The 21,772-nt window shown below is 41.2% G+C and overlaps 1 protein-coding gene across 2 annotated transcripts in view; it reads left to right on the forward strand.

The window, feature by feature from the left end:
• Nucleotides 1–21,772, forward strand: part of LOC137614395 (uncharacterized) — a 71,125-nt gene that overhangs the window by 23,953 nt on the left and 25,400 nt on the right. For both annotated transcript variants that reach the window (XM_068344192.1, XM_068344191.1), the window contains exons 6-11: nt 826–1,785; nt 4,543–4,731; nt 8,019–8,156; nt 9,515–9,636; nt 11,641–11,767; nt 12,220–12,407. In XM_068344192.1, coding sequence (XP_068200293.1) covers nt 826–1,785; nt 4,543–4,731; nt 8,019–8,156; nt 9,515–9,636; nt 11,641–11,767; nt 12,220–12,407 — 1,724 coding nt within the window. The remainder of the gene's footprint in view (nt 1–825; nt 1,786–4,542; nt 4,732–8,018; nt 8,157–9,514; nt 9,637–11,640; nt 11,768–12,219; nt 12,408–21,772) is intronic.

Raw genomic sequence — 21,772 nt, forward strand, 5'->3', positions numbered from 1 at the left:
AACCTTACCCCCCCTCCCCTTGTTCTTTCCTTCCCCGGATCAAACGGGCCAGGAAGATGATGAGAAGACCTTAATCACTGAAAGGAACACCCTTCAAGAAATTGGTTTTGAAAAGGTAAGCCATTTAGACACTAAGTGAGTTTTTTGGATAGTTTTCCCCTACTTTTCGTGCAGTTTTCAAGTGGTCTTAGAATCAAGACCTCCTTAGAGGTTCCCTCTCTCGCGTGCCTCCCCGTCGAATCCTGATCCCTGCAGGACACTCCCACCCCCTAAAGTGTAAGTCTCCTAAGAAGGTAGTTCTAGGTAAGTAACCGTGTTGGAACAAATCACAAATTTTCAAGTAATTTGTATTTTTCCTAACATACTTACCTAGAACTACCTTTGGGTTATGGCCCTCCCATCCTTCCCCGAGAACCTGCAGGATCGAGTAATACCTATTCCAACGAAACTTACTGGCGATTCGACCTGAGCTAGCACGCTGCTTGACCCCGGGGTCGCCTCGGGGCACGTACCACACTGCCAGAGGTTGACCCCGTAGAAAATGGGAAGAGGGAGATAAACTATACAAAAAGCTGGTCGGTTAGGTAGAGTTAACCAGTAACTCGTAAGAAGGTAGTTCTAGGTAAGTATGTTAGGAAAAATACAAATTACTTAAAGATTTGTGGTTTTTTATTTGTTTTATCTAGAAGTAGATTTACAGGTTTTACTCGTAATCTGTATTGTCATTTCCGTTTTGTTTTGAGCATGCTGTATACGTTTTAGTAGACTGTTAAAGTGCAAGGTATAAGACTTTCCATATGTGACTAATTTATAGTTTATTTGCAGGACTTGATTCTTAAAGAAATTGAGAGAATAAGAGGTGGAACTGATGAGTCTGCCCCCTCTGATCATGAGGAACCTAACTCTGCAGTAACTTCAGGGGTTAGTACAAGGGAAGTTGGGGTCATGTGCGAGTTGATTCCGTCACCCCCAATGACCAGATACGCCTCGTCTCTTGGACTGGATCGATCTGCCCGCCGGTACCATTCCGTCCTATCTCGCCCTCTATCTCCAGAGCCTCGTCCACAACGTCGGAAGTCGCGACGACATGCTCTCTCAAGTCAAAAAGAGAAACGTTATGTAAAAACTAAAGTGATAAAAAAGATATCTGAAAGTTGTAATGAACCGATGAAAAGCCATTGTCAGATAATAGTTAAGAGTGAAGGTGACACTTTGGAAACAATGGCTAAAGTTGATTGTGTTGACAATGCTGATGAAGGGGTAGCCAACGAGTCTTTAGAAATGATTCTTGATACTGTGAAAATGGAACCTGGTAGCAGTGATCCAGCTCTGCTGGTTACCGTAGGTCCAAGTTCAGGATTGGGTCCCTCAGTTACGTGTATTCCAAATGATATCAAGCCCATGACACTTCCTATTTCACAGCCAGGTACCATTCCTGAGGCATCTTCATTTCAGGAGGAAGTAACACGCAGGTTGGGTGGTAAAAGGACCACTAGAAAGAGGAAATCTCCAAATGGAACTGAACTCAACAAAGAAAATATTGAGGTAGAACTAAGTGATATCAAATCAAAAGAAATAGAGAGTCGGTGTAAAGATGCTGAGATGGACAGCAAAAATAGTAAAATAGGTTGTGAGATGAAAGTGGATCCTGCTCTGAGGAAGAGCAGAGGCGTTGCCAAAGTTGGTGCTCCTAAAGACATCAAGTATAAGTTTTCCTGTAGTATTTGCTCTTACAAGAGTATGAGAAACAATCATTTTATTAAGCACATGAAACTTCATGACAAGGTAATTGATAGCACTGCTTTTTGTTCTTTTACAGTAGTAGCTTTAAAACTCATAGTGCATGGTTTTAATTTAAGATTAGGCTTAGTATAATTAATGCTATTTAAGTGACATGTTAAATGTGTATTGAAAAGCAGTTGTGAAGAGCAGCCTCCCTTACCTAGTTTTTATGTTTTAAATTTTATATGCTATATGGTGTTTTTCTCTATATACAAAGAACAAATCTTTTATTTTAATTATGCATATTATACGGCTATTGAATTCGTTAACGAGGTGGTTCATGCGAGCAAGAAGCCCCTCCCCAACCCCTGTCGAGAAAGCCTTACTGTACTTTGATTAAAGGCACAGTTGTGCCCTTAACCGAACTTTGTCCTTTTCTTGTTCATGTAGGAAGGGAATGCTGGCTGTTGATTGCTGAAATGGATGTAAAGCAAGGGATTTGTACTTGCTGGGACAAGGGTAGACATTGTAACCACTTTATGAGTAAACTGGTTGTAGATCAACATTCTCTCTGCATCTTGTAGGGGGCATGATTGTTAGCAATCATCCTGAAATGCTGAGTTCAGGTTGTGGTCTCCTATGCAGTTGTGGGAGGGGGGAGGGGGGCGGGGAAGAAAAGATCTGAGTCTTCTCAGGTGTCTGTCTTAGCAACTCCCAAGAAAACACCGAAGAAGTCTATCATTATTTCCAGTCCCTGGGAAGTGTATGTCAGGAGCAAGGAGCCCTCGGATCTACATCAGCAGGCTTTTCAGGTTTTGGTGGTGTGTGTGATACCCCAAGTGTTTGCTGCACCCCATTGGATGTTGGAGGTCTTTTGCCTGTTTCTGTGCCGATTGTGGAAGATGAGTTTTACCTAAGAAAAGCTTGGGCCTCCTTAGGTCTTTCATGTAGGCCATCCATAACTTTGTTGAGGAAACTGGTAGCTAAGGCTACCTTTCCCCCGGTGCCCCCAGTGCTAGTGTCTTCCATCATGAGGCCAGTATTGAAAGGCAGGGTTGTGCCCCAAGTTTGCCCTCCCAATCCCTAAAGGACTTATGAGGCTCAAAAGGTGACACCTATGCTGGTACTAGGAGGTGTCATGCTTATAGGTGGGGGTAACTCAGTCCTGGGACTCAAAGTGTATGTTTTCCATTGCTGGGTGTTACCTCATTCATCACCACTGGGCACTGACTCCATTCGCCCCTGTATTAGTGACCCCTTCTCCCCTGTGCCTGTCACCCTGACCCTTGTGCCTGGGGGTCCAGGTCCCGTAAGCCCTGCTCCCTCTATGCATGTGACCCTGCTTGCTGTTGTGTCAAGGTCCCCTGTGAGTGTGCCTTCCCACTCCCCCATGACAGTGTTCTCCATTGTTGTGGTTCCTCTTGGAGTAACCTTTGTGATTCCTCCCATGAGGGAAGATTTTTCGTTGTTGGTCGCTCAGACCTTCACTCTTTGCTTACAGAGCCTGTGGTGAGGGCTTGAAAATGGAAGAAGAAGAGGAACAGGTCAAGGAAATCCAGTAGACCAGCCCTAGTTTTAAGGAAAGAGATTCTTATGACAACACCTCTCTTTCTGAGAGGTGGACGGCACCTGTGTGGTTCCCAGCCCTGTGTCACGACCCCTAGTGGTCATGCATGGCACAATTTTCCCTGGCTGCCCCGGTAGGGAGGCGGAACAGGAGTGTGCGACCATGTACACTTTTCTGTTCTGTTAATGGAGGAGCTTATGTCAGCTTGTTCAAGATGAAAAAATTAATTGAAGTGCAAGAATAAATCCTCTCCTATATAAAAGAATTTCTCCTTCCCCTTTCTTGTATCCCTCATAAACACCTCTAGTTAATATAACTGCCAATTTAAGTGTCGGTATTGATTGAGATTTATTTTGTTTTAATGAATTTGGGGAATTTTTTAAAGAATAATGAAAACTATTATAACACTCTCTCTCTCTCTCTCTCTCTCTCTCTCTCTCTCTCTCTCTCTCTCTCTCTCTCTCTCTCTCTCTCTCTCTCTCTCTCTCATCTTAGATGCTCTATTATTTATGGTTATCAAAATGGAATTGAACGTGTATATGCATATCATAAGGAAACAATTGAATGGCTTTACTGTCTCAGTCCGAGGTGCCTTCGTTCTGAACTCTTATGTATGGGCCAAAAAGGTGTATATATCCTGTAACCTGTCATTATTACACACAGAAAGATCTATTCTTGAATAAAGCATAGTAACTGGAGGAAGAATTGTGATAGCGAAGGTAAGACACCAATATGAAAATTTAACATCTCAGTGTTGAGAAGATACAGCAAAGAACATTCAGTACTGCTTATATTAAGCCATTTAAAGTCACTTGAGGAATTACATTCTACTAGGTTATTAACCCTTTAACCCCCAGGCTATTTGGAAATTTCCAACCCTTAACCCCCAGGGGGTTATTTTTTTCCCAGCACATTTTGCAGTATATTTTTTTTTAAATTGCTCTAACGGCCTTAATTTTTGTCATAGAGAGGTCAGGTTGGTCTCATTCTCTTGGAAAATGCCTGAATTTTTTCAAAAAATTATCAAAAATATGAAAAAACAATTTTTTATAGCATTTTTTGCAAGGACCTACCGGTACGTGCATGGGGGTAAAGGGATGGCTTTTGTGAAACGTACCAGTACGTCCTTTGGGGGTAAAAGGGTTAACTATAGAAATATTAGAAAAACCATTCATGACAGGTCATTTAATGTTAGATCAGAGTATGAGTGTATTGTTTGCTTGAGAATGTGATTCTCTGCCTTTCTTTTCCAGGGCTTAGCATTGTACCGTTGCAGCGAATGTAGTTTTGTGTCCATCCGTGCCAGCCACTTACGTCGTCACAAGATGTCCCATGCAATACAGGTTCTCAATTGTCACTTTTGTGCCTATACATGTGACGACAAAAAGTTGCTCACGAAACACGTACGGGTCAAGCATCAAAAACGAAAACAACAACGCCATGTGAGTAGCTATACTGTACTGACCTATATAGTTTTACTGTACAGTATTTAAAAATATTTAATAATCTATGGTTTATCTCATTACAGAATATTTGTTCTTCATACATTTTCATTGTTATTTGCTCAATGAAAATGCATGTAAATAATCAGTTTTTTTTTAAGGTGTTGTAGTTATATTTTCAAGTAAAAATGGCTGAAAATTTTCAACTTCTTAGGTGAACCTCTTTTGAAAAGAGAGAATGACGATCTTTTTGACATTACCCCAAAAAATTGTTCTGAAATAGTTTCTAGCTAATTTAGTGAAGGACTTATTTTCTTAAGATGAATTCTCTATTTGTAATTGGATTACCAGTCACGTGGATATTATTTTAAAAACTTTCAAAATATCCATTTAATTAAGAAGCTACAGGAAATTAAGAAAGGGAAATTTTTTCTCTTGTTTAAAATAGAAAACAATTACTAAAATGTAAACAGTTCTTTATATCTTACAAGCAATTTAAAACAAATACAAATGAAGTCCTCATGTTTTAGAGATTTTTGCCTATGACATCACAGAGGGCTGGGAAAATTTAATTGCCATTCATGAGAAAAAGGTGACTTTGATATATAGCGGATTAAGAAGTTTGAACTAGTGGTAGATTAACCAAAAACTGCCAGTAGTTTGCAATCCATGCAACTCAATAGATAAGATAAATTTTATATTATAGAAGATTATTACCTATACATTAATATCCAAGTACAATAAATAAATTGAAATTCTGTACATCAACAACTCAAACTTCATAATGACTAAACCCTCACATTAGATGGAAATTATGGACAGAGAAGGAGATAGATATACTTTGATAGACCTCCTCTCTCCCTGCCCCCAATCCCCTTCCTGCCAGTCCTGGCCTTTCTCTCCTTCCCCTTTCACATATACTTGGTGTTAACACAAGTACTGTAGATAAAAGAGACACAGGGACTAAATTTTGTCCTAAACTTTTAGGAGCGGAAATCTTCTGGTTTTATATGTTGCACTGATATATATAGATGGCTATTTGCTTGAAATCACTTAATGTTTGTGTTATTTTTATTATTAATAGCCAAGCCACAACCCTAGTTGGAGAAGAAGAATGGTACAAGCTTAGGGGCTCCAACAGGGAAAGTAGCCCAGTGAGGAAAGGAAATAAGAGCATAGCAAATAACTTACGTGTAACATGGATAAAAATGATAAAATATTTTAATATCGGGGACTCAACCGAGTTCAGCTGGTACTGTGGCACCCTAGCAGTACCAGCTGAACTCGGTTGAGTCCCTTGTTAGGCTGGGAGGAACGTAAAGAGTAGAGGTCCCCTTTTTTGTTTTTGTTTCATTTGTTGATGTTGTGGAGCATTAATTTTATTTTAATTTATTTTTTTGTTTGCCAAATCAAGAGAGAGAGAGAGAGAGTGTGAGTGTGTTTATTTAAGTTTTGTCAGAGAGAGAGAGAGAGAGAGAGAGAGAGAGAGAGAGAGAGAGAGAGAGAGAGAGAGAGAGAGAAAGTGTTTACAGTATTGGCTTTAGTTTTGTCACAGAGAGAGAGAGAGATAGTGAGAGAGAGAGTTGTTTTAGTATTGTTAAATCGAGACATTTTATTTGCTTTAGCTTTGTCATTAATGAGAGAGAGAGAGAGAGAGAGAGAGAGAGAGTGAGTGAGTGTGGGTGTTTATTTACTTAAGTTTTGTCAAACCGCAAGAGAGAGAGAGTGTTTATTTGCTTAGTTTTGTGAGCGAGAGAGAGAGAGAGAGAGAGAGAGAGAGAGAGAGAGAGAGAGAGAGAGAGAGAGAGAGAGAGAGAGAGAGAGAGAGAGAGAGAGAGAGAAAGAAAGAAAGAAAGAGTTTATTTGCTTTAGTTTTGTCAGAGAGAGAGAGAGAGAGAGAATTCAATGTGCTTTAGTTTTGTTAGATCGCGCGTGCGCGAGAGAATGTGTGTATGTGCGTTTGTGTGTGCGTGTTTTGTGTGTCCGCGGTGCGCGCCGAAGAAAAAGGGGTAATTAGCAAATGATTGTTTGAAGTTGGAAAGATTGTTGGTATATTTGAGGTTGTTTGTTTACATTTTTTTTAGCTAGGATAGGGTGGTGATGAATGTCTTGGGCGAAAGCATTAGATCTTGGACGATAGAAGGAGTCGGTTCTGCATTTTTTTGTTCTTCGGAAGCCGGCTGTTTAGTGTTTTTATGTTCTGAGTAAGTACTGTTTTTATTCATTTTTGTTAGGCGCGTTCGTGAATGACAGAAAGTTTATTGTTTATCTTTGATTATAGTACGATAGTTTAGTTTAGTTAGGAGTTTTCGTAAGCGTTTTTTTCTTTTTTATTGCAGGCCGTAGTTCCTCCTTTGGATTCCTTTATACTCCTTGGAGTTTTAGTTTGGCCTGGAAGGTGGTGTTTGCCAGCCGTGTGTAATAGATTGTATATGAATAGCTTGATGATGACGACCCGGACCGGACAATGAATGTAGGAATAGACTGCTGAAATACAGAATTTTTGAACGTTGATGACCCGGCTATAAAATACGGATTTCTCTCACGACAATTGATAACGATGACCACCGCATAAGATTGCATGGTCGAATTGGCCGTACGATAGTGTTGGCCAGTGCCAGTAGGCTACAACTTGCTTAAGGACTGTTGCGTGTGAACCAAGAGGTTCTCTTGGTTTGGCATTAATTTTTTTTGTGTTGCAGAATATGATTGGTGTTTAGTATTAAGTAATTTATTTAGTCTTAAGTGTGCTTTTGGTACTGTGCGTGGACTGACGGTGTTGGGTACATTAAAAGGATATTGTTTTTTCGATTGTTGGCGAGTTTTCGGTACCATCACGCACCGATATATACAGCAAATTTTGTGTGTTTTTTTTTCTATTGAATTTATGATAAATTGTGATTGTTCCTGGTTTATGGCATATGGTGGATGGTTTGGTGATAAGTGATTTGTTCTAGTGTTAAGTCAGTTTAATGATTTGTGTTCTGTTTTTGGTTGCGTTAATATAGTTTTAAGGCTATGTTTTGTTTTCATTTTCCTTCTGTCCAAGAGTCTAGTTTAAAGTAAAGTAAGGGGAAAGTTTGTGTTGTGTTATATTTTGGAAGTAAGAGTGATCAAGGGTGTGGGGGGTTGTGTTTTGTATACATCCCGCTACAATGTCGGCTATCCCCCAAAATTGGGGGAAGTGCCTTGGTATATGTATGTATGTATGTAATAACGTTAAAATAGATCTGTCACATGCAGTATAAACTGTAAAATGAGACTCATGTCAATCTTCTATTTCTTAGCCCACCAGTGAATCTGAATCACAAGAACTATTTGAATGTCCTGACTGCGACTATAAGACCAGCTGGCAGTACTCGTTTAAGAAGCACCTGCGCACACATGCTCCGTCAAAGGTTGTCGATATTCATGCCTGTTCTCAGGTAAGGATTTTTTAAGCAATTATCTTTGCTGTATTCTAAGAGATTATCTTTTTGTATTATTATTATTATTATTATTATTATTATTATTATTATTATTATTATTATTATTATTAGCTAAGCTACAACCCTAGTTGGAAAAGCAAGATGCTATAAGATCAAGGGCTCCAACAGGGAAAAATAGCCCAGTGAGGAAAGGAAATAGGGAAATAATGAACAATTAAAATAAAATACTTTAAAAACAGTAATAACATCAAAACATATTTCATATATAAACAATACAAAGACTTACGTCAGCCTTTCAACATAAAAACATTTGCTGCAAGTTTGAACTTTTGAAGTTCCACCGATTCCACTACCCGATTAGGAAGATCATTCCACAACTTGGTCACAGCTGGAATAAAACTAGAATACTGTTCTGTATAGAACTTTTGTTCTTTAGATATTATTACTATAGTCCATTTCTTTTATCGAGGCAGATTTGCACCGACTCGCAGCGGTGCCCTTTTAGCTCGGAAAAGTTTCCTGATCGCTGAATGGTTAGAATTATCTCGTCCAACCAATCAGCGATCAGGAAACTTTTCCGAGCTAAAAGGGCACCGCTGCGAGTCGGTGCAAATCTACATCGCTAAAAAAAATTGACTATAGTAACCGTGACTTTTGTATTATAATTTCTAAGGGATGACTTAATTGACACTTAAGCACTTTATGGGAAGACATTAAACATATAGGAAATTATAGTCATTGTTTTCTCCTTAGTATATTTCAAGGTATCGTTATGAAAACAGATTTATATAATTGTGTAGTTTTTAAAATAATTTTGTGGGATTTCACTTAATTTTGACTGATTCAGTGTATTTTTTATCAAGTGGTAGACCAAGAAATACAAATGAAAACCTAATATGGCCCTCCCCTTTGATGAAGGGATTATCTAAATGGAAGACAGCCTGGGAATAGTGGTTTACACACGCCCTTGTTAAATACACGACACCCACAAGGTGATCGCGCGACGGTTGTCACCTCTGCATTCCATGCTTTTATCTTTTTCTAGTATATTTGGAAGATTTATATTAGAAAATTGTAAAGAAGGACCCTTTTCACTGGGTGTCACAGGTCTCTCCCCAGAAATAGATTTTTCCTTCGTCAAAATCCCTTTTGTGTAGATTGCTTCTAGTTTCTTTATGCTTAGTGGTATAAAGTATTTTTATTACATTTTGATTTGTTGCCTTTGTGATATTCCAAGATAAATAAGAGAGATGAGTCGTTCTTTTACAGTTCGATATGAAGGTTTATAGTTCATAGTAATTAGGCTATTGATGTATGAATGAATGTATTAAATATAAGACTCCTTTTTTTTCCAGTGTTCCTACAAGACGATGCGACGAGAACACTTCTTTCGTCACATCAAAAACGTTCATGAAAACCATCGACCTTTCCAGTGTGATATTTGTGGGAAAGCGTTCAAAAGACAAGATGCTCTCAAGTAAGCCTCTAAATTTGTAAGACTATAAAAGATTCAAATTTACTGATCGATAGCTCAAGAATTTATCACAATTTATTTTATTTTTCAATTTTGCAAAATTTAATTAACCCTTTTACCCCCAAAGGACGTACTGGTACGTTAAACAAAACTCATCCCTTTACCCCCCATGGACATACTGGTATGTCCTTGCAAAAAACTGCTATTTACAATTTTTTTTGCATATTTTTGATAACTTTATGAGAAACTTCAGGCATTTTCCAAAAGAATGAGACCAACCTGATCTCTCTATGATGAAAATTAAGGCTGTTAGAGCAATTTAAAAAATATATATTGCAAAATGTGCTTGAAAAAAAAAATACATGGGGGTTAAGGGTTGGAAAGTTCCAAATAGCCTGGGGGTAAAAGGGTTAATGCTTTCCCCTAAAGTAAGAAATTTTCATTTTTGGATTTATGTAATTTGCCGGTATATAACCCAGCACTGGGGCTTGTGAGGCTTTGCAGCACCAAGAGCTACTATGGGAAACCCTGCAGTCATACTATTAAGTAGAGGTTGGAGAACAAGATGTAGGAAAGGAAAAAGGAACAGAGGTAAGTTGAAGGATATTAAGGAAGTTCAGCTACGGACCAAAGGAATGCTGCTAAGACCCCTAAGTAACTGCCATGAGGGCACTAGGCCTTACAGAGTCTACAATAAGATTAAGCTACAACTCTAGTTAAAAAAGCAGGATGCCATAATAAGAAGTAGGGTTCCAACAGGGAAAATAGCCCAGTGAGGAAAAGAAATAAGGAAACAATTAGAATAGGGTGGCTGAGTGTACTATCACACAAGAGAACTTGAGCCTAAGACTGTGGAAGACCATGGTACAGAGGCTATGGCACTACCCAAGACTAGAGAACAATGGTTAGATTTGTGAGTGTCTATCTCCTAGAAGAGTTGCTTACCATAGCTAATGAAGAGACTCTTTAGCTATGGTAAGCCACTTTTCTAGAAGGACAGTCCAAAATAAATTATTGTTTTTTAGTCTTGGGTAGTACCATAGTCTCTGTACGATGGTCTTCCACTGATCTAGGGTAGAGCTCTCTTGCTTAAGGGTACACTCAGGCACACTATTCTGTTTCCTTTCTTGAGTGACTATTTTTTCCTGCTTGAGCCATATGGTCTATAGCATCCTGTTTTTCCAACTAGGGTTGTAGCTTAGCTAGTGATGATATTCATAATGATAACAATAGCGATAACATCTAAACTATATTTCAACACACAAAAAGGGATACGCCTATCAACTGTGTTAACCAGATTCTTGTTCAAGAGAACAATGGGCTCAACACTATACAATTGTTACCAATTCACATGCACAAGATCATTCAAAATGCCATTCCATTCTGTAAGGTGAACTTATTTTGATTGAATCATAGCATATTTTTTTGTATAAGCCACCGCCCGCAACCCATAGCAGTCTAATGCGTGAATTCCTAATGGTTGGCTGTTTCTCTCCCTCTATCCGTAAAGGCTCACACTAATTTTACTGTATCCACATTGCTAATAGTAATATTGAGGCTTATTCTGTTTATACTTTATAAAGATTTTTTAATTTCTTAAAAATGTTATGTTAAAATATAGAGCTAATCAGATATAAAAAGAAATTCAATTACATTTTTGCTCTTAGTGGTTCTGCGTAGTAGGAGTTTTGAAATATAGTACTATGTACATATGTAGTATCTATCTTTGGAAAGAAAAGTCATATGGAAATTCAAACTTGCTTTATAAACTATCAATTTATTTACGAAATTAAGATTATATATGATACCGAACATAGAAAATACAATTAGGAAAATAATGTCTGGTTGTTCTTCTCCGTCTTAGAGGCCGTCATAACTTTGAATCGTTGGTCACCAAGTACTTTGGTAATATGGGAGTACCTATTCCTTAAAATGTTAATAGTTGTTCATTATTAGAAACTACACAGATTTCCTATTGATGAAACTTATCATGGATTGGTATTTCAGACAGCATCATGTGACTCACTATCAGAATGTTGGAAGCAGCAAGAGTGGGAAAGTGGGACCCTATGGATTTGTTTGCCCCATTTGCCAGAAAGTTTGCAGATCTTCAGCCTACTTGAAAGAACATATGGTGAGAAACTTTACTTTAACCCTTTTACCCCCAGGCTATTTGGAAATTTCCAACCCTTAACCCCCAGGGGTTATTTTTTTCAAACACATTTTGCAGTATATATTTTTTTAAATTGCTCTAACAGCTTTAATTTTCGTCATAGAGAGATCAGGTTTATCTCATTCTCTTGGAAAATGCCTGAAGTTTCTCCAAAAAATATCAAAAATATGCAAAAAAAAATTTTAAATAGCAGTTTTTTGCAAGGACGTACCGGTACGTCCATGGGGGTAAAGGGATGAGTTTTGTGAAACGTACCAGTACGTCCTTTGGGGGTAAAAGGGTTAAGGAGAGTCTATGAATTACATAGTACTTGTCCTTTAGTATACAGTAATTATTTGTTGCCCAAAGAGCTAAATGAGTATTTGTGCGTGTCGACTTGATGCTTAGGTCTGAATAGTTTTCTTTATCCTCAGGCCACGCATTCTGAGGAGCGTGCTTTCCTGTGTGAAGTTTGCGGAGCCTCTTTCAAGACACGGTCTGTGCAAAGGAACCACGTACAGACTATACACCGCCGTCCTCGTTCTTTTACTTGCTCCGCCTGCGAAAAGAAATTCAACACCAAATTTGCTTTACGTCGACACATGAAACAGCACGATCTAAGGTTAGTGCATTTATAATGCATCCCATAAAGTTCTTTATATTGCTATTTGATTGCATCTTGTTCGTAATGCTTGATCTTGCAATGCCATTATCATTTCTTTTATTTCTTTTCTTGAGTTTTCCCCTCTGTAACCTCTGTTATGGACAATTCTTCAGTTTGTCTCATGGTTTACACATACACCGGTTTCTTTGCCATTCTTATTTTCTCTTTTTTCCTCTTCTCTATATACTTTTGGGTCTTCATCTTCCTCTATCAAATTTTCTTTTTTGCTATTCTTATTTTCTCTTTCCTCTCTATATACTCTTGGGTCTTCATCCTCCTTTATCAAGTTTTCTTTTCATGCCTATGCAATCAATAGCAATTTATTGTCACTGTTCTGCTCTCCGCTTTCAATTATTATTATTAACAACTATGTTGGCTATGATTATCATAAAGAACAAAATAACCATGAAATGTCAAAGATTGCATGTAACTGGTTGTTTCCAACACTTTCAATTCATTTCCAGTACCAGTGGCCGCATTGTCTCTGCTAATCAGAACTAGAAAATTAAAGGTGTCTAAAATTCTGTTACTAAGCAGTATTAGATGATAATCTTGTTCTTATTCTATAAAGAATTTTTTCTTAGTACAGTAATCTCTCACCATATCGTAGTGAACCTATCGCACCCTCAATACACGTACATCGCATCTTGATTAGAGAACCATAGTTTCAAGTCATACAAACCAGAGTTTTTAATCAAACTTCTCTCCTCAGCCACCACTCTCTTTCCTTGGCCAAAAGGTCAAAAGTGAAGCTATTCCGGCTGGTAAAGGGTGCAGGGCTCCTCACCCGCACCCTTCACCATCAGGCTAACCACTCTTTAACAAGTTTTAACGACCAGCTCCATCTTGGGTTGAATCAATGGAACTAATTAAAAAACTCACATTTGTGTAACTTGTAAAAATACAAGTTACTTTAGAAAATTACTCTAAAAATTTGTGATTTTGGACTATTTTTTTTCAATATTAAACTTAGCCGGTGATTATATAAGCTGCAGCTCTGCTGCCCGACAAAAAAACTCTACGGTCAAAATACGCCAGCGATCGCTATGCAGGTAGGGGGTGTACATCAACAGCGCCATCTGTCGAGCAGGTACTCAAGTACTCCATGTAAACACAGAACCAATTTTCTCTCTGTCGTGCCACCGGCAAGACCTACTAAATTCGCTGTTGCTTACTGGATTGGTTTTCACAGATTTTGGTGAAGTACACATTTCTAGTTATTAGCTTTCGCTTTGCAGAGGTTATCTTCAATACATCCTTGCTTTCTTTTATTGATTTTGGATTATTTGTTGACGACTTTGGATAGATTTTGAATTCCCCTTTGACTAATTCAAGATGGCTGACCCTTCTCAAGTCCCTAAATACAGAAAGTGTAGTGCTAGGGACTGTTCAAAGCGTCTTCCGAAGGCCTCTATCGATCCGCACACCGTTTGTTCCAATTGTCGGGATAAAGTCTGTCAATTGGAAGATCGATGTGAGGAATGCGTTGGGCTTTCGGAATTCGATTTTCTCGAATTCCTGAAATATTCACGTAGGCTAGAGAGAGATAGAGTCAGGAGAAGTTCATCTCGCTCCGTTGATATTTCCTCTCCTCATGCCCCACAACCTTTTCCTTCCCCTGTAGTGGTTGCTCCTGATCCCCCTTCTAGCACTCAACAACCTTCGATGGCAGATATGATGCGTGCCATCCAGGCTCTGGGTGAGAGAGTCGAGTCATTGGCGAGTGACCGTAACCAACTCATGGCAGACGTCAAGGAGTTGAAGGGTAAGAGTGCAGTGGGTAGTGTCAAAGTGAGTGGTAGTGTTGTGGAAAGTGTTGTGGATAGTGTTGCGCTTGAGGGTTCGTCTGTTCGTGCCTGTCGTCCTCCTAGTCCGGGACCTCTTGCAAGCTCCCAAGCCCAGGGGAGAAGCAATGTCGTACGACCAAAGGGTTCGAGAGGCTTTAATCAGCGAACAGACGTTCCCTCCGTGGTTTCGGACGTATCTATCCAAGATCGTCCCACCCACAAGAAGACGAGAGAGCCCATTTATTCCTCGTCTGCGGAAGATGTTTCTCGGCAGAAACAATGGACCAAGGTCTCACGGCCTCTTAAACGCAAGTCGGTCCCTTCCGCGCAAGTCCAACGGCCCAGTTGTAGCCACTGGGTCAGTTCGGACTCGCTGCAGTCTTCCGATGACTGCACACCTCCTAAGAGAGGCAAAGCGGTACCGCATCAGGCAGTAACTCCGTCTGTTGCCGCACCTGCTACTGTAGACCCTAAGTGGTCTTTGCTGCAGACCATGCAGACTCAGTTGACGTCATTAATGCAGGACTTTCGTGCGGAGAAGGTTGACGCTGCACCAACCGCTAGCCTACAACCTCCCACGGTTGTGCGTCCAGTGGACGCTGAGGCTACCTTCTCCGCACTCCAGCTGTGAGAGTCCCGCCACCCATGCGCTGCCAGCCGCATGTTGACGTTCAGCGACGCACGGAACCATCCGTTGACGTTCGCGAGTTACAACAACAACCCAAGTTGTTTTGTTTTGACGCTGTGCGTCAACCTCCGCAACCCAGTGTGGTTACCACTACTCGCCCACAGCAGACTAGACAGTCATGAGTAGACGCTTTGCGCCCCCGCGCTGCTATGGTAGTTGCCAGCTCACAGACTGGGCAACAGTTCCATGACGTTGCGTCCGGTGCAGTCACGCATGCACCCGTGCTGCCGGACTCAGCTGACCAGCCAACTCCTACTCCTTTGCCGCTTCCTCCTCAGTATTCAGATGATGGACTCTCTGATGATGACGACGCTGCACACATTGACGACCCGCATACGGACATCGACGAACCCAAGACCACGCAACCCTCCTTGGACTTTAGGAAAGTTCTTGCACTGTTCAGGGAGATGTATCCCGATCAGTTTGTTTCTGCGGCCCCACGCTCACCTCCATCTGAGTTCGCTTTAGGCACGCAGTCATCCGCGCCTGCCTTTACGAAGCTCGTCCTCGCCCGCTCGTCTAAGAGAGCTTTAAGAGTGTTGGGAGAATGGTTGCAGTCCAAAAAGCACCTTGGGAAGACAGCATTCACGTTTCCCCCTGCGAAACTCTCTTCCAGATCGAGCGTCTGGTATGCCACGGGAGAAGTTCTCGGCTTGGGAGTTCCTGCCTCTGCCCAGGGCGACTTCTCAAGCCTAGTAGACTCTCCCCGCAGGCTAGCCATGAGACGCTCCAAGATTTGTTGGACTCCTTCAGACTTAGACCATCTGATGAAAGGAGTGTTCAGAGCCTTCGAGGTTTTTAACTTTTTGGACTGGTGTTTGGGAGCGTTGAGCAGGAAGATCTCCCCTTCTGACAAGGATACTTCCATGCTCATTATGTCCTGCATGGACAAGGCCATACGGGACGGTTCCAGTGAGCTTGCGGCTTCGTTCGTTTCCGGGGTCCTCAAGAAACGGGAAAACCTTTGCTCCTTCTTGTCAGCTGGAGTAACTCAGTGTCAGAGATCGGAACTTATGTTTGCTCCTCTCTCAAAGTGCCTTTTCCCAGAAGAGTTGATAAAGGAGATTGCTGCCTCCTTGATTCAGAAAGACACGCATGACCTGGTTGCGTCATCTGCTCGCAAAGCCACCCCTTTGCCTACCGTGTCTAGACCCAGGATGGACACTCCAGCGTCCAGGTTCATTCCGCCCTTTCGTGGCAGAGCCTCCAGCAGAGGAGGTGCTCGTGCCGAAGGGAGACGAGGGATTAAGAAGAAAGGTACCAAGTCCTTTAAGGGCAGAGTCTGACTGCCACATTCTTCAGACAGCAGTGGGAGCCAGACTCAAGAACTTCTGGCAGTCCTGGGAGAAAAGGGGCGCAGATGCACAATCTGTGAAGTTGCTCAGAGAAGGGTACAAGATCCCGTTTATACGCAAACCCCCTCTAGCAACGTCGCCCATCGACCTCTCTCCCAGGTACAGAGAGGAGGACAAGAGACTAGCTTTGAAGCAAGAGGTCTCCCTCTTACTAGAAAAGGGAGCGGTAGTCAAAGTCCGGGACCATCAATCCCCGGGCTTCTACAACCGTCTCTTCTTAGTGGTAAAGAAGACAGGAGGGTGGAGGCCGGTGCTAGACGTCAGTGCTCTGAATGTCTTTGTCACAAAGCAGACGTTCGCCATGGAGACGACAAAGTCTGTTCTAGCAGCGGTCAGGAAGGAAGACTGGATGGTCTCTTTAGACCTAAGGGACGCTTACTTTCACGTCCCCATCCACCCAGATTCCCAACCTTATCTAAGGTTCGTTTACGGGAAGGTTGTCTACCAATTTCAAGCCCTGTGGTTTGGCCTAAGCACGGCTCCTCTTGTCTTTACGAAACTGATGAGGAATATTGCCAAATTCCTGCATTTAGCGGACATCAGAGCCTCCCTCTATTTGGACGACTGGCTTCTAAGAGCTGCTTCCAGTCGTCGCTGTCTGGAGAATCTAAAGTGGACTCTAGATCTGACCAAGGAATTGGGTCTCCTGGTCAATATGGAAAAGTCCCAACTGGTCCCATCCCAAACTATAGTGTACTTAGGGATGGAGATTCACAGTCAAGCTTTTCGGGCTTTTCCGTCGGCCCCCAGAACAAGTCAAGCCCAAGGATGCTTCCAGAACATGCTAAAGAAGGACCGATGTTCAGTCAGACAGTGGATGAGTCTGATAGGGACGCTTTCATCCCTGGAACAGTTCATCGCGTTAGGGAGACTGCACCTCCGTCCCCTTCAATTTCACCTAGCTGTGCACTGGAAAAAGGACAAGACGCTAGAAGCGGTCTCGATCCCCATTTCCGAGAAGATGAAGTCATCACTGACTTGGTGGAAGGACAACATCCACCTCAGAGAGGGTCTGCCCTTGGCTGTTCAGACCCCCAACCACGCTCTCTTCTCGGACGCATCGGACACGGGCTGGGGTGCGACATTAGACGGTTGGGAATGCTCGGGATCTTGGAACTCGAATCAAAGAACGTTAAATATCAACTGCAAGGAGCTACTGGCAGTTCATCTGGCCTTGAAAAGCTTCAAGTCCCTCCTTCTAGGCAAGGTGGTGGAGGTGAACTCAGACAACACCACGGCCTTGGCGTACATCTCCAAACAAGGAGGGACCCATTCTATGACGTTGTACGAGATCGCAAGGGACCTCCTCACTTGGTCAAGAGATCTAAACCTTTCTCTAGTAACGAGGTTCATTCAAGGCAACATGAATGTCATGGCGGACTGCCTCAGTCGGAAGGGTCAAATCATCCCAACAGAATGGACCCTACACAAGGATGTGTGCAAGAGACTATGGGCCACATGGGGCCAACCTACCATAGATCTCTTTGCAACCTCGATGACCAAGAGGCTCCCAAATTATTGCTCGCCAATCCCGGACCCAGCAGCAGTTCATATAGATGCCTTTCTACTGGATTGGTCCCATCTAGACCTTTATGCATTCCCCCCGTTCAAGATTGTCAACAAGGTACTGCAGAAGTTCGCCTCTCACGAAGGGACAAGGTTGACGTTAGTTGCTCCCCTCTGGCCCGCGAGAGAATGGTTCACCGAGGTACTTCAATGGCTGGTGGACGTTCCCAGAACTCTTCCTCTAAGAGTGGACCTTCTACGTCAGCCACACGTAAAGAAGGTACACCCAAGCCTCCACGCTCTTCGTCTGACTGCCTTCAGACTATCGAAAGACTCTCGAGAGCTAGAGGCTTTTCGAAGGAGGCAGCCAGGGCGATTGCTAGAGCAAGGAGGACATCCACTCTTAGAGTCTACCAGTCGAAGTGGGAAGTCTTCCGAAGTTGGTGCAAGTCGGTATCAGTATCCTCAACCAGTACCTCTGTAACCCAAATAGCTGACTTCCTATTATACCTGAGGAAGGAAAGATCTCTTTCAGCTCCCACAATCAAAGGTTACAGAAGCATGTTGGCAACAGTCTTCCGTCACAGAGGCTTAGATCTTTCTAACAACAAAGATCTACAGGACCTCCTTAAGTCTTTTGAGACCTCGAAGGAGCGTCGTTTGGCTACACCAGGTTGGAATTTAGACGTGGTACTAAGATTCCTTATGTCAGAAAGGTTCGAGCCGCTACAATCAGCCTCCTTTAAAGATCTCACTTTAAAGACTCTTTTCCTCGTCTGCTTAGCAACAGCTAAAAGAGTCAGTGAGATACACGCCTTCAGCAGGAACATCGGATTTTCATCTGAAACGGCTACATGTTCTTTACAGCTTGGTTTTCTAGCCAAAAACGAACTACAGTACCTTCTCGTCCTTGGCCGAAATCGTTCGATATTCCAAGCCTTTCTAATTTGGTTGGAAATGAACTAGAAAGAGTCTTATGCTCTGTTAGAGCTCTAAAGTTCTATTTAAGACGAACTAAACCTTTACGAGGACAGTCAGAAGCTTTATGGTGTGCTATTAAGAAACCTTCTTTACCTATGTCAAAGAATGCAGTTTCCTATTATATCAGACTGTTGATACGAGAAGCTCATTCCCATCTGAATGAGGAAGACCATGCTTTGCTGAAGGTAAGGACACATGAAGTTAGAGCTGTCGCAACTTCAGTGGCCTTTAAGCAAAATAGATCTCTGCAGAGTATAATGGACGCAACCTATTAGAGAAGCAAGTCAGTGTTCGCGTCTTTTTATCTTAAAGATGTCCAGTCTCTTTACGAGAACTGCTACACCCTGGGACCATTCGTAGCAGCGAGTGCAGTAGTGGGTGAGGGCTCAACCACTACATTCCCCTAATTCCATAACCTTTTTTAATCTTTCTCTTGAAATGTTTTTTATTGTTGTTTTTTGGGTTGTCCGGAAGGCTAAGAAGCCTTTCGCAGCCTGGTTGATTTGGAGGGTGGTCAAATTCTTTTCTTGAGAAGCGCCTAGATTAGAGGTTTTGATGAGGTCCTTTAGTATGGGTGGCAACCCTTAATACTTCAGCTCCTAGGAGTCGCTCAGCATCCTAAGAGGATCGCGAGGCTCAGTAAGGAAGACGTACTTAAAAAGGCAGAGTAATTGTTCAAGTCGACTTCCTTACCAGGTACTTATTTATTTTATGTTTGTTATTTTGAATAACTGCTAAAATGAAATACAAAATACTTAGCTCATAATAATGTAAACAAGTAATGCTGGTCTCTACCCACCCCCCTGGGTGTGAATCAGCTTATATAATCACCGGCTAAATTTAATATTGAAAAATGTTATTTTTATTAATAAAATAAATTTTTGAATATACTTACCCGGTGATTATATATTAAAGGACCCTCCCTTCCTCCCCAATAGAGACCCAGTGGACCGAGGAGAAAATTGGTTCTGTGTTTACATGGAGTACTTGAGTACCTGCTCGACAGATGGCGCTGTTGATGTACACCCCCTACCTGCATAGCGATCGCTGGCGTATTTTGACCGTAGAGTTTTTCTGTCGGGCAGCAGAGCTGCAGCTTATATAATCACCGGGTAAGTATATTCAAAAATTTATTTTATTAATAAAAATAACATTTTAACTGTTTTCAAGCTGTACTTTTAAGCTATACGCGGCCAGCTAAATGTTTTGCACCTTCTAAGTCTTCTGGCAGTAAACCCAATCATTGGAGAAAGATGCTTTCTATAGTAGATAAGATGGAACTCTTCAACATGCTTAGGGAAGGGAGAAACTATGCAGAAAATATCCGCTATTACAGCATCAGCAAATCTAGGGATCGCCACATCAAAAAGGATGAGAAGAATATAAGGATAACAGCAAATGTCACTTAACAAGACAGCGAAAATGGTGGTAACTTCCGACAATAAGGCCATCGTAAGAATGGAGTCAGCATTAGGCCTTTGAACAAGTGACTGTATTACTTGGTGTTATTATTATTATTACTAGCTAAGGTACAACCCTAGTTGGAAAAGCAAGATGCTATAAGCCCAAGGGCTCCAACAGGGAAAAATAGCCCAGTGAGAAATGAAATAAGGAAATTAATAAACTATGTGAGAATTAATGAACAACTAAAATCAAATATTTTATGAACAGTATCAACATTAAAACAGATCTTTCATATATAAACTTTAAAAGAGACATAGGTCAGGCTGTTCAACATAAAAACATTTGCAGCAAATTTGAACTTTTAAAGTTCTACCAATTCAACTACCCGATTAGGAAGATTATTCCACAACTTGGTCACAGCTGGATTAAGGCTTCTAGAATACTGTGTAGTATTGAGCCTCATACTGGAGAAGGCTTGACTATTAGAATTATCTGCATACCTAGTATTACGAACAGGATGGTACTTTTCAGGAAGATCTGAATGCAAAGGATGGTCAGAATTATGAAAAATCTTATGCAACATGCATAACAAACTAATTGAACGACTGTGCCAGAGATTAATATCAAGATGAGAATCAGCAACTGACGACCAGACAGGAGAACTATACTCAAAACAAGGTTGAATAAAAGAATTAAAAAATTTCTTCAGAATAGACTGGTCACTAAAAATCTTAAAAGACTTTCTCAATAAGCCAATTTTTTGTGCAATTGAAGAAGACACAGACGTAATATGTTTTTCATAAGTAAATTTTCTGTCGAGAATTATACTTATACTGTAATTCTTAAAAGAGTCATACAGTGTTAAAAAAACATTATCAATGCTAAGACCCGGATGTTGAGGAGCAAATCTCCCTGACCTACTTACAATCATACTTTGAGTTTTGTTTGGATTCAACTTCATGCCCCCTAGTTTGCACCATGCACTGATTTTAGGTAGATCTCTATTAAGGGATTCAGCTACTCCAGATCTACATTCAGGAGATAGAATTGATGCAAAGAGAGTATCATCACCTGCATATGCAATGAACTTGTTTTTTAAGCTAAACCACATGTCGTGTGTATATGGTATGAAAAGTAATGGACCAAGAACACTACCCTGAAGAACACCAGATGTCACATTCCTATACTAATATCAGTCCAGGCAGCTCTACGGCAAGTGTACAGATTGTGGTGACGACGACCCTGATCCAGGACCATCTATGGCATCTCTCACAAAATCCAACCAAATTTAGATGATAATTATTTAACAAAAATGTGGACAGGAAATTGAAGAAAGTGTGAGGTTTATACATACTGAGACTCCTGAGAGAGTCAACAGTAAAAGCAAATAGTTCAAACCGTCTTGCTGCTCAAAATTTGGAGGAGACGCTGATGAGTATGCGAAAGAGACATTCCAAACCATCATTGAGAAATGGGTTATATGCATGAGGAAGTTTTCATTTTGGAAGACACTGGGTTCTTTGGGAAACTTATTTGATTGTGAAGGGTGAGGCCAGAGCCCTGGATCAAAAAAATACAAAGATTGCCTCACACATAATGTGT

Source organism: Palaemon carinicauda, chromosome 20, assembly GCF_036898095.1.
Source record: "Palaemon carinicauda isolate YSFRI2023 chromosome 20, ASM3689809v2, whole genome shotgun sequence".
NCBI lineage: Eukaryota > Metazoa > Arthropoda > Malacostraca > Decapoda > Palaemonidae > Palaemon > Palaemon carinicauda.